The sequence below is a fragment of the Sapajus apella genome, unplaced genomic scaffold (genome assembly GCF_009761245.1).
Source record: "Sapajus apella isolate SASKATOON/1434 unplaced genomic scaffold, GSC_monkey_1.0 scaffold6, whole genome shotgun sequence".
Taxonomy (NCBI): domain Eukaryota; kingdom Metazoa; phylum Chordata; class Mammalia; order Primates; family Cebidae; genus Sapajus; species Sapajus apella.
Window position 1 is genome coordinate 72,879,235 of NW_022436946.1, and position 14,090 is coordinate 72,893,324.

The window sequence follows — 14,090 nt, forward strand, 5'->3', positions numbered from 1 at the left end:
GCAGGCCATATGGTCTCTGTTGTGTGAAAACAGCCATAAACAATACATGTGGCTATGTTCCAAAAAATTATTAACTGAATTAGGTGGCAGGCAAGATTAGCCTATAGGTCATAGTTTGCTGAACCCTACCATAAAGAAACACATAATTTTGTTTATTTAGTTATGGATTTTATATATTCTCACTCTGTCTTAGACTAACAAGTAAGGGTAGAAAGAGAAACATAATAACGGAGGGGAGACAAACTGAAAGAAAAGAAAGCCTTAGCTAATGAAAAGGAAGTAATTCCAGTGATATTACCACGGTAAAATAGCTAAACTTCTACCACTCTTGGAAGTACCAATCCTTCAATGAGAAATCACTTGCTTGAAAATCTACAAGATTAAACTAATGTATCTATTAACAGGTTCATGTTAATAGATACATATTCGAAAAGCTGATGGCCCTGAGACTGATGATGAACCAAAAAGTACAATTCATAAATAAAATGTACAGGACAGCTAGCATCTTGAAAGGCAGTTTTAAAAAAATGTATGACCACAGTAAATCTGCTACCAAAGAAAGCCAAATACAATCTTTTCAAAGACAAATCACCTAAGGTATTTATTGTAAAGTCCTAGATATTTACATAAAAATGTAAAATGTTGGCCGGGCTCGGTGGCTCAAGCCTGTAATCCCAGCACTTTGGGAGGCCGAGGCGGGTGGATCACGAGGTCAAGAGATCGAGACCATCCTGATCAACATGGTGAAACCCCGTCTCTACTAAAAATACAAAAAATTAGCTGGGCATGGTGGCGCGTGCCTGTAATCCCAGCTACTCAGGAGGCTGAGGCAGGAGAATTGCCTGAACCCAGGAGGCGGAGGTTGCGGTGAGCCGAGATGGCGCCATTGCACTCCAGCCTGGGTAACAAGAGCAAGGCTCCATCTCAAAAAAAAAAGTAAAATGTTTTCTTTCACTACTGTTTGCATACATCTCAAATTTTTTAATGCTGGCCGGGCACGGTGGCTCACGCCTGTAATCCCAGCACTTTGGGAGGCCGAGGCGGGTGGATCATGAAGTCAAGAGATCGAGACCATCCTGGTCAACATGGTGAAACCCCGTCTCTACTAAAAATACAAAAAATTAGCTGGGCATGGTGGTGCGTGCCTGTAATCCCAGCTACTTAGGAGGCTGAGGCAGGAGAATTGCCTGAACCCAGGAGGCGGAGGTTGCGGTGAGCCGAGATCGCCCCATTGCACTCCAGCCTGGGTAACAAGAGCAAAACTCCAACTCAAAAAAAAAAAAAAAAAATTTAATGCTAAAAATTCTTTGTAAACATTTTACGAACATGTTTAAAAGGTGGTATATTTCCTATGCAGTTTAATTTCGGATTTAATTCTAATTTTTCAAAACTATATGCATACTGAATATAACAAAAATTACTTTAATTTTAAAGTAATCAGTAAAAATATAAAAGAAATGAAAGAAAGAAAACCAGAAAATACTGACTTTAAATGAAAGACTTACCAGTTCAAAGCTCTCCTTCAAATAAAACTTCAAATCAACATCTCATAGGTGAAGGCACATAAAGTGGTAATGATGAACGGAGCTGTTGCCCAGACAGAAGTGAAGCACCTACAATATTTAGCCAATATATTCTGAATGACTTCTTGTATAAAAATTTCTTTAACATATTTATAGTTTTGGTAGAACTTTGTGTGTATATCTGGGTATCTCTGAGTTTGTTGTCTCTTTTGGCCAGCAGAAAACCAGATCGTAACTCAAAAACCTAAAGGAATATTGATTTTTTTTTTTTTTTTTTAGATGGAGTCTCACTGTGTTGCCCAGGCTGGAGTGCAATGGCATGATCTCAGCTCACTACAACCTCTGCCTCCAGGGTTCAAGCGATTCTCCTGCCTCAGCCTCCCAAGTAGCTGGGATTATAGGCGTGCACCACCACACCTGGCTAATTAATTTTTAGTAGAGATGGGGTCTTATCATGTTGGCCAGGCTGGTCTTCAGCTCCTGACCTCAAATGATCCACCTGCCTCGGCCTCCTAAAGTGCTGGGATTACAGGCGTGAGCCACCACGCCTGGCCAAAAAGCTAAATGTTGAATTTTTAAAACAAATCTCATGACATACAAAAAGTTCTATTAAAACTATCATTTAAAATTTTTACACGGCAGTCATTCCAAGTAGATTAACAAAGTGTAATGCACACTGCTTAACTTCGGTCTGGGTAAACACCTGTGTTTATCATTTATAATGGTTCTGCTTTCTCTGGTGACAATCTGACCTAAGATGGATGTGGTAGGGGTGGTGGTCACAACTGGGGGAGAAAGATAACCGTAGTATTTAAACTTTCATACAAAATGCAAGGGTGTCTGGGTTCACTTATTCATGATAAATGATGGCTTTTCAAATTGCTGCCTGAACAGAATGAATCCCTTTTTAAAAAACAAAAAACAATTTCCTTATTTTAAAGTGATCCATTGTACAATTTTTAATTATAAGGTTACATATATTACATGAATATATACATTTCAAAAGATGGAGAAAAATAAAAGTAAAATTATTTATCAATAAAGAATTGCTTTTTCTTTCCTTCAAGTGACTGGAAAAGAGTTAAATATTTTCTTAAGAATACCACACTACTAAAAATATTTCCATGGAATAGAAATTGTTTTTCTAATGAGAAGTTTTATTCTTATAAAATATCTGAGGGAAAAAAAAAAATCCTTACTCTTTATCTGTATCTCCTTCACTTTCTTCTTCATGATCAAAGCTCCAATTATTTTTAAAACCTCCATCTCTCTTAGACTCTGATCTAGCCAAAGCTGAAATAAAAACAAACTGTAATAAGTATTCATTAATAGAGCTATTCAATATAAAACAAATATGAGCATTTCCCAAGCTCTTTGATTATTCTAGATTTTGTTTTAATTTCCTTGCCTTTGTCTATTTTTTGTAAACATCTGATTTCTTCCAAAGAGAAAAAGACGAAATTAAAATCTGTTTTTACTAATTTATAGTCATCCATACATGTGTTTGCTACACAAAGAAGCTCAGATTAGAAAGCTATAATAAAAAATGGAGGGCACATGAATATGTATGAATATATAAAATCAGCCCTAAAGCTCATCTTTAATCACTGATTCTAGAAATAAGTACCTATAAACAGTTTGCCTGCCTGATTCATGAGAACTATACGCAGACTACTGGACTCTCCCTTAAACTCAAGGAACTCAATGATACCTGCCTTTTAACAGAAGAAAAACAAAACAAGGTTTTCTGTTTTGGCAATGTGGTTAAAACTTGACAACTTGAAAAACTCTAGATCAGGACACCAAATGTGCTCATTATGAATTTTTTTTTTTTTTTTTTTTTTTTGAAACGGAGTCTCGCTCTGTCACCAGGCTAGAGTGCCAGTGGCATGATCTTGGCTCACTGCAACCTCCGCTTCCCAGGTTCAAGCAATTCTCCTGCAGTCTCCTGAGTAGCTGGTACTACAGGTGTGTGCCATCACACCCCGTTAATTTTTGTATTTTTAGTAGAGACAGGGTTTCACCATGTTGGCCAGGATGGTCTCCATCTCTTGACCTCGTGATATGCCCACCTGATCCTCCCAAAATGCTGGGATTACAGGCATAAGCCACCATGCCCGGTCCTCATTATGAATTTAAAAAAATTTTATAAGTGCATGGATGAAAACCCTTGAAGCCATTAACAACTATAAAGTGGGAACTTGGAGAGCTAAATGAAATTCCAAAGATGGCAATTCTCTCTTGGTACCATATGACCAAAAGCCCAATGTCCTAGAACCAGGGCTTTATTAGGTTAACCTCAGGTCCCCAGAAAAATGAGAAGTCAGACTAAAAACCAGATAACCTAAAGGGCAACACTCCAACTGGGTGAACTAGGGAAAAACAAAACAAAGCACTCACTGAAGAGGTAGTGGGGATAATTCTGATGTCTTAGGGTTGGCTCTGGCTTTTTGAGTCAAACTAAATTCAAAATACATCCACCCAATGGTCAGTGCTATGGTCTGAATGCTTCCATCCCCCTAAAATTTATATGTGAAATCCCAACACCAAGGTATAGATGGTATTAAGAAGTGGGGCCAGCTGGCGTGGTGGCTCATGCCTGTAATCCCAGCACTTTGGGAGGCTGAGGTGGGCAGACCATGAGATGGAGATCATCCTGGCTAACACAGTGAAACCCCATCTCCACCAAAAATACAAAAAATTAGCCCGGCATTCCCAGCTACTAGGGAGGTTAAGGCAGGAGAATCCTTGAACCCGGGAGGTGGAAGTTGCAGAGAACCAAGATCGCGCCATTGCACTCCAGCCTGGGTGACAGAGCAAGACTCCGTCTCAAAAAAAAAAAGAGGTGGGGCCTGTGGGAGCTGATGAGATCACAGGGCACAACCCTCAGGAATAGGATTGGTGCACTTATCATAGAGGCCCAAGGGAGTTTGTCTGCCCCTTCCATTGAGTGAGGAGACAGCCAGAAGGCACCATCTGAGAAAAAGTGCGACACTGAATCTGGACATCTTGATCTAACTTCCTAGCTTCCAGAATTCTGAGAAATGTCTGGGGTTTAAAAACCACTCAGTCTATGGACTTCAATAGGCAGCCCAAATGAACTAGGGCAGTTAGGAAATCCCTAATCATAAGATCACAATTAACTAAGGTTTGTAGTCAGAATTTTCACAACCTACAAGGCCACGAAAAAGCCATAATTAAAATATCCCTCCATGAAAAGATGCTCAGCATCACTAACCATTAGAAAACACAAATCAAAACCATAATGAGATACTTCTAACCCATTAGGATAGCTTTTCTCTCTCTCATTCTGTGTGTGTGTTTGTGTGTTTGTGTGTGTGTGTGTGTGTGAGTGTGTGTGTGTCAAGGTCTCGTTCTGCAGCCCAAGTTGGATGGAGTACAGTGGATAGCTTTTCTCTCTCTTTCCGTGTTTGTGCGCGCGTGCGCACGCGCGCCTCAAGGTCTTGTTCTGTAGCCGAAGTTGGAGTACAGTGGCACCATGATGGTTCACTGCAGGCTTTGACCTCTTGAGCCCAAGTGATCTTCCTGCTTCACCCTATGGAATAGCTGGGATCACAGGTACATGCCACCATGCTCAGGTAATTTTTAAATTTTTTTGGAGAGGTGAAGTCTTGCCAGTTTGCCCAGACTGGTCTCAAACACCTGGCCTCAAGCCATTCTCCATGCCTCAGCCACTCAAAGTGCTGGGAATATAGGTATGAGCTACCCTGCCTAGATGGTATTATTTACTTTTAAAAATGGAAAATAACAAGTATTGCCTAGGATGTGGGAGGAATTGGAACTCTTGTGCATTCCTAGTGGGAATGCAGAACAGTTCAGCCACTGTAGAAAAGAATTTGGCAGTTCCTCAAAAAGGAAAACAGAACTACCATATGATCTAGTAATTTCACTTCTAGGTAGACATCTAAAATAACAAAAGCATGTACTCAATCAGACACCTGTATGCCAATGTTCACAGTAGCATTATTCACAGTAAGCTAAATGGTGGAAGCAACCCAAATGTCTATCAACAGATTAATAAACAAAATGCATGTGTGTGTACATATGTATACACACACACACACACACACACACACACACACACACACACACACAAAATGGAATGTTTGGAATGTTATTCAGCCTTAAAAGGATACAAACTGGATACAGGATACAAGATGGATGAATCTTGAAAACAGTATACTAAGTGGAAAAAGCCAGATGCAAAAGGACAAATATTTTATGATTCCACTTTTATGAGGTACCCAGAAGAGGCAAATTCATAGAGACAGAAAGTAGAATCAAGGTTACCAGAGGCTATAGGAAGTAGAGAAATGAAGAATTACTGTTTAATAGATACACAGTACTTCTTTACAATCATTTAAAAGATGCAAAAATAAATAATGGTGGTGGCTGCACAACATTGTAAATGTACTTAATACCAATGAATTGTATAAATGTACACTTAAAAATGGTTAAATGGTAACTTTTATGTTATGTATGTTATACCATAATAAAAAACTGCTTTTAAAAGGAAAAAAAAAAAGCCTCAAAGTGACTAACATGAGCAAACACAAATCTTCTCTAAAAAATATAAAACTTCAATGCAAGCTCCCCCAAAAAAGTTTCAGAAGGCCAGGAGCAGTGACTCATGCCTGTAATCCTAGCAGTCTGGGAGGCCGAGGTGGGTGGATAACCTGAGGTCAGGAGTTCAAGACCAGCCTGGCCATGATGATGAAACCCCATCTTTAAAAAAAAAAAAAAAAAAGTTTCAGAAATATCATGAAGAGAAAGAAATAACTCTTAATGAGCAAACTATCGGTATATATAAACTTCTTTACATGTATACTGGGATTGAAAACCTAAATAAATAGTAGATAATAGAAACAAGGTTTCTCCCTGTCAGAAAAATAAGTTACAAATAAGCAAGAGAGGAAAGATACAATGAATCCTGTGGTGCTAGGTTACAGTAAGACATACCAGTGTGAATTCACATTTATTTAATGCATATACAGACGGACAGGTATGTCTTGTAACATGGTTTGGTATAGAGAGCTAGGGCTGCTTTCTTAGAGGGTCTAGAAGCAGCGACATCCCACTAGCAACAAGCACACCTACAACTAAATCTTGGTTTCTAAATACCATTCTCTCTAATAAAAGGAGCCAGGACTCCTAGAAGAAATGACTGATTCTAGGGTAGATGCAGAAAAAACACCAAGATGAACCTGGAGTAACTTATAGGGTCAGAATGCAAGAAAATTATTACTTTTTTAAAGATGGGGGCATGTCAAAAGGTAAAAGATGCCAACTTGAAAAAAATTCCCAATGGCCAAAGTTAGAACAATTTTAGCAAAAATAAATAACATTAGCATTAGGTTCTAACTCCTAAATAAAATAAACAATCCTAAATCCATACTGATAAAAACAAATGATCGAATAAATAAATAAATGGAAAGAAGGGACATATGGTCCTCATAGATGAATTCCAAATAATGCATATACTCCCTTCTTTGAAGATAAAAATGAATTTTCCTTCCCTTGAGTATGAGCTTACCTTGGTAACTTACTTCAAAAGAACAGACCCTAAAAGGGATGGGGAACAAACTGACAATGGAGAAACCTGACAAACACTACCTCAGCCAAGTGATCATGGTTAACATCCATAGTGATATGTCTCTTTCATGGCATGCACTCTTTAACATGGTATGATGAAAACAGCACGTCTGCTTGGTGATCTTTTCCCTAAAACTCATAGTGCCAGTTTAATCACAAAAAAACATCAGACAAACCCAAACAGAGGGATACTGTATAAAATAATTGTATACAGTACTTTTTACAACTGTCACGGTTAAGAAAAACAAGGAAAGATTAAGAAATTGTAAAAGAACACAGCAGACTAAGGAGACAAGACAACTAAATCCAAAGTCCTGGATTGGACTCTCAAATACAAAAAGGACGTTAATGGAATAACTGGTGAAATCCAAAATAAAGTTTGTAGTTCAAGTAATAGTAATAATACTGTAATACAAATGTTAAATTTCATAGTAATGACAAACATACGCTGGCTATATTTGGTGGCAACATTAGTGGAGACTGATTAAAAGTTATACAGAAATTGGGGCCGGGCGCGGTGGCTCAAGCCTGTAATCCCAGCACTTTGGGAGGCCGAGGCGGGTGGATCACAAGGTCAAGAGATCGAGACCATCCTGGTCAACACGGTGAAACCCCGTCTCTACTAAAAATACAAAAAATTGGCTGGGCATGGTGGCGCGTGCCTGTAATCCCAGCTACTCAGGAGGCTGAGGCAGGAGAATTGCCTGAGCCCAGGAGGCGGAGGTTGCGGTGAGCCGAGATGGCGCCATTGCACTCCAGCCTGGGTAACGAGAGCGAAACTCCGTCCCAAAAAAAAAAAAAAAAAAAAAAGTTATACAGAAATTCTCCAAACCACCTTTGAAACTTCTATATAAATTTAAACATATTCCAAAAGAAAAAGTTTTAAAACACAAAAGGCTAGGTGTGGTGGCTCACGCCTGTAATCTCAGCATTTTGCAAGGCCAAAGCAGGCAGATCACTTGAGCCTAGGCGTTTGAGACCAGCCTGGGCAACATGACAAAATCCTGTCCCTATCCAAAAAAAAAAAGAAAAATTAGCTTGGCAAGGTAGTGCATGCCTGTAGTACCACCTACTGGGGAGACTGGGATAGGAGGACTGAGTGGAGGATCAATTGAGCCTGGGAGGTTGAGGCTGCAGTGAGCCATGATCACACCACCACATTCCAGCCTGGGTTACACAGCCAGACTGTCTCAAAAAGAAATAAAAATAAATAAAAATTTTAAAACACAATGTAAAATGAACCTATGTTTCAAGAGTCAAAAGAGATGTTACAATATTATGCACTAAAGGAACTGGGATTTTTTACACACAGTTCTTTTTTGTCGTTGAGACAGTCTCGCTCTGTTGATCATGCCTGGAGTGTAATGGTGCGATCTCGGCCCACTGCAACCTCCAACACCCTGGTTCAAGCAATTCTCCTGCCCCAGCCTCCTGAGTAGCTGGAATTACAGGCACAGGCCACCACAACCAGCTAATTTTTGTATTGTTAGTAGAGACATGGTTTCACCATGTTGGTCAGGCTGGTCTCTAACTCCTGAACTTGTGATCTGCCCTCCTTGGCATCCCAAAGTGCTGGGATTACACGCATGAGCCACCACACTTGGACGCTTACACACAATTCTAACAAATTCAATCATACCCTAATTACCTCCACGGAAGTAATAATTTCCAATGAGAGAAAAAATAAATTATAAAAAGAAAAGAAATTTTTAAAGTTTGGGGGCAACTTGGAGTGGGGACAAAAACTTAATATCTTCAAAAGTCCTTCAGAATATCACTACATTTCAATAATCTGTTATGGCTGACACTTGTAATTATGAGTAGAAAATTATGTCCACTATACTGTAGTTAGAAAATTAAGAAGATAGAAAGAAAAGGGTTAAAGAGAGACCCCAGTTTAATATCACAAATTAAACACATACATTCTTCTCCATAAACACTGTCATTTTCCTCCACTAAAATGACAATAATGGGAAGTGGAGGAAAAGCAGCAACCCATAAGAACAAAAAGAACAAGAGAGGAGATAACAGTAGAGGAGAGATTAAGAAAAGTGAAAAAAGATAAACATTTGGTGGATGAATAAGGACAAGTTTAGTTGACTAAAGAAAGCAAAAACCTAAATGTTTATGATGGCACAAATTCCCAAATGAACACAAGAAGCAAAAGAAGATTTTTAATATTTCTATATCAACAAAATAAATTGAATTCATTATTACAAATCTTCCCAAAAAAGAACAACTCGGGCTCAGAAGTCTTCGCCAGTAATTTCTTTCAAACTTTTAAAAAGTAGTACAAATCTTATCTAAACTTTTGCAGAAAATAAAAAAGGAACACTGTGCAGCTCATTTTATGAAATCAGGATACTTGATGCCAAACTTGACAATGACATTCAAGGAAGGAAAATTACTGAGAAATCTCCCATAAAGACAGATATAAACCCTACACAAAATATTAGCAAATCAAACCCAGTGATAGATAAGTAACACATTAATATTAAGCAGGGTTTATTCTAAAAAGCAAAAGTAAACATTTGAAAACCATGAATGTAATTTACAATATCCATTCACAACAAACAAAAACTCTTAGCAGGCAGAGTGCTCATCCCTATAATCCCAGCACTTTGGGAGGCCAAGGTGGGTGAATCATTTGAGGTCAGGAGTTCAAGACCAGCCTGGCCAACATGGAAAACCATTTCTACTAAAAATACAAAAATGAACAGGGCATGGTGGTGCACACTTGTAATCCCAGCTAATTGGGAAGCTGAGGCAGGAGAATTGCTTCAACCCGGAAGGTATAAGTTGCAGTGAGCTGAGACAACAGCACCACAGCACTCTAGCCTGGGCAACAAAGTGAGCCTCCATCTCAAAAGAGTAACAACAAAAATTTCTTAGCAAACCAGGAATAGGAAGGGACTTCTTTAATCTGAAAAAAGTATTAACTCCTCAAACCTTCGGCAAACATCCTAACTTTTCCCCAGCAATAAACTACCAACAAGTGTATTCAAGTATGTAGCGAAGGTCTTATTGTTGGTGTAGCAAAGAGATAAAATAATTTGGGGACTATTATATTAATAACTGGGGGATTCAGGCATGAATCATCAATGGAGGCTAAACCGGTGGGGAAAATCTGAAGAGAAATAACATATTTCCAAGGTTTCAACATATCTCTCCACATAACATTAATTACAAAAAGAAAGACAGTAACTTTCGGTAAAAAATTCTGGTGAACATCACCTTAACTAAGTGATCAAAGTTAATTTCCCCAACAACAAGACAAGTTGACATCATAGGTCTCTTGATATGACACACTGAGGAGGACAAAAAATCACTTTTATGTCATTCCTTATATATTTAAAAAATATATAACCTGACTTGAATCATAACTGAACATCTGATAAAGACAAATTGGAATTAAACTACAAAATAACCATCTTGTTTTCTTTAAAAATGTCAAGGTCAAGAAAAAGTCTGAAAAGCAATTCCCAGATTAAAGAAGACAAAGGGACATGACAAATAAATGCAATACATCATTCTGTATCAGATCTTGAACTATAATTTTTTCTCTTTAGCTATTAAGGAACATTTTTAGGTCAACTAGTGTAAGTGGAAAAAAGTTTGTAGATTCTAATATTGTATCAATATTAATTTTCTGATTTTTTAAAAATTATACTTTAAGTTCTGGGTTACATGTGCAGATTGTGCAGGTCTGTTACATAGGTATACACATGCCATGGTAGTGGTTTGCTGCATCCATTACCACATCATCCACATTAGGTATTTCTCCTAATGCTATCTCTCCCCAATCCCCTCAACCCCTATTATTCTCCCCTAGCCTCCATCCCCCAGGCCCCTGTGTGTACTGTTCCCTCCCTGTGTCCACTCACCCACTTATGAGTGAGAATATTTGGTGTTTGGTTTTCTGTTCTTGTGTCAGTTTGCTGAGAATGATGGTTTCCAGTTTCATCCACGTCCCTGCAAAGGACATGAACTCATCTTTTTTTATGGCTACATAGTATTCAATGGTGGATATGTGCCACATTTTCTTTACCCAGTCTATCACTGATGGGCATTTGGGCTGGTTCCAAGTCTTTGCTATTGTGAACAGTGTCGCAATGAACATACATGTGTGCGCATCTTTATAAAAGAATGATTTATAATCCTTTGGGTATATACCCAATAATGAGATTGCTGGGTCAAATGGTATTTCTATTTCTAGCTCCTTGAGGAATTGCCACACTGTCTTCCACAATGGTTGAATTAATTTACACTCCTACCAACAATGTAAAAGCATTCCTATTTCTCCACATCTTCTCCAGCATCTGCTGTCTCCTGATTTTTTAATGATCGCCATTCTAACTGGCATGAGATGGTATCTCAATGTGGTTTTGATTTGCATTTCTCTAATGACCAGTGATGATGAGCTTTTTTTCACATGTTTGTTGGCTGCATAAATGTCTTTCGATTTTTATAACTACACTATAATAATTTAAGACACTGTATACTTCAGAAACAGAAGTTGGGGTAAGTTACACAATAAAGTAATTAGGGTTAAATAAGCAGCATGTCTGAAATTTAATTTCAAAGAGTTAAAAAACAATGTGTGTACATTTATACACACACACACATACGTAGTCATGCACTGCACAGCAATGTTTTATTGAACGATGGACAGCATGTATGACGGAGGTCCCATAAGATCATAATACTGTATTTTTACTGTACCTTTTCTAAGTTTGTTTGGGTACGTTTAGATATATAAGTACTTATTGTATTACAACTGTCTACAGTATTCAATACAATAACATGTTGTACAGTTTTGTAGCCCAGGAGCAACAGGCTATACCATATAGCCTAAGTGTGTAGCAGGCTATACCATCTAGGTATAAGTGCACTTGTGAAACTATATACAGCTAGAAAAAGAGAATATGATAAAGCAGTTCTGGTAAATGTTGCTATTAGAAGTAACAAGTGAAGGATATATAGGAAATTATTTGTACTAGTCTTACAACTTTCCTATAAATGCTAAATTATTTCAAAATAAAAAGTTAAAAATTTAAAGAAAATATAAGGAATACATAAACTAGAAATAGATTTTCCAATTCTGTTTCTCCCAGTCCATATAGCTGATTGGCCCTTTCCTACACTGACATAAAAAAAATAAAGAAATGAAAATAAACTAATACAACAAAAAAGTAAAGTTATAATACAGATAAGACTAAAGAATTTCTTTTTTTTAGATAAGAATTTCTTAAACCACAAAAAAGACGCCATTAAACAAACAAAAAGAAGCCATTAAAGGAAAAACAAATGACTGCATTAAACAATTATGTTTACAAAATTATTCCATTCTTTAAAAAAATAAGACAAATAATAATTTGGTAACAGATATGTTCAATCTATACAATCCAACCAGTATTACTATTCAGAATATATAAAGAATGCCAACGTTCTAATAAAAAGAAAATATGGGCAGAAGATAGGAAAAAGCAACTCAGAAAAGAGCAAATCCAGATTTACACACACACACACAAAAGATATTTATAGGCTACTTAGTTTACAATGTATCACAAGCACACAGAATAGGGACTAACACTAGGTTGGCACTCAATAAACATTTTTTGAATGTTAAATATACAATGAATACCTTACAAAAAACACAGAAGTTACTCAACCTCACTTCAAATCAGTTGTTTTTTGTTTTCAGATGCAGTCTCACTCTGTTGCCCAGGCTGCAGTATAATGGCACAATCTTGGCTCACTCCCAGGTTCAAGCAATCTCCTGCCTCAGTCTCCCAAGTAGCTGGAACTACAGGAGCATACCACCACACTGCTATATTTTTTGTATTTTTAGTGCAGATGGGTTTTTGCAATGTTGGCCAGGCTGGTCTCAAACTCCTCATCTCAAGTGATCCACCTGCCTTGGTCTCCCAAAGTGCTGAAATTACAGGCATGAGCCACCGTGACCGGCCTGTTTTGTTTTGTTTTGTTTTCAGATGCGGTCCTTCTTGGTCCCTGTGGCTAGAATACAGTGGTGCACTTATGGCCCACTGCAGTCTCAAACTCTGGGCTCAAGGGATCTTCCTGCCTCAGCCTCCTGAGGAGCTGGGACTATAGGCATGTGTCACCACAACCAGCTGATTTTTTATTTTTATAAAGACAGAGTCTCACTATGCTGCTCAGGCTGGTGTTGACTTTTGGCCTCAAGCAATCCTCTCGCCTTAGCCACCCAAAAACCTAGGATTATAGATGTGAGCTGTCTGATAACCCCAGGAGACTAGCAGAAATTAAAACATCAGTACAGTGGGAGATGATAATTAGAAACAGGAAAATCTAAAAATGGCTACTGAAACCACTTTGGAGATCAATTTGGCAATACCTATTGAACTTGAAGTTGCATATCCCAATCACTCCATTGCTAAGCGACACCCTAGGTCAGCTGTCAGAATACTATGGCCCAGGCTGGGTGCGGCAGGTCACATCTGTAATTCTAGCACTTTGGGAGGCCAAGGCAGGCAGATCACTTGAGGCCAGGAGTTCGACAACAGCCTGGCCAACATGGTGAGATCATGTCACTACTAAAAACACAAAAATCAGCTGGCCGTGGTGGCGCACACCTGTAATCCCAGCTACTCGGGAGGCTGAGGCACAAAAATCGCTTGAACCAGGAGGTGGAGGTTGCAGTGAGCCAAGATCATGCCACTGTACTCCAGCCTGGGTGACACAGCAAGACTATCTGAAAAGAAAAAAAGAAAAGAAAACTATGGCCCAGGCATATTTGGCCTGCTGCCTGTTTTTAAGAGGCTCATAAGCTTAAAATGGCTTTTATATTTTTAATGACTGGAGGGAAAATGTCAAAAGAATGTTTCATGACACATGAAAATTACATTAAATTCAAATGTCACTGCTCTTAGAAGTTTTATTGCAACACAGGAATACTTACTTATATTATCTCTG

The 14,090-nt window shown here is 38.3% G+C and overlaps 1 protein-coding gene across 10 annotated transcripts in view; it reads right to left on the reverse strand.

Annotated features, from left to right (window-relative positions):
* The window catches only part of SENP6 (SUMO specific peptidase 6), a 115,961-nt gene that overhangs the window by 90,048 nt on the left and 11,823 nt on the right, over nt 1-14,090 (reverse strand). For 3 of the 10 annotated variants that reach the window (XM_032275480.1, XM_032275477.1, XM_032275478.1), the window contains exon 2: nt 2,723-2,816. The exons of 6 other annotated variants lie outside the window; for them this stretch is intronic. In XM_032275480.1, coding sequence (XP_032131371.1) covers nt 2,723-2,816 — 94 coding nt within the window. Of the gene's footprint in view, nt 1-1,505; nt 1,614-2,722; nt 2,817-14,090 lie in introns of all 10 variants that reach the window. One more of the 10 variants, XM_032275482.1, reaches the window with a different exon arrangement.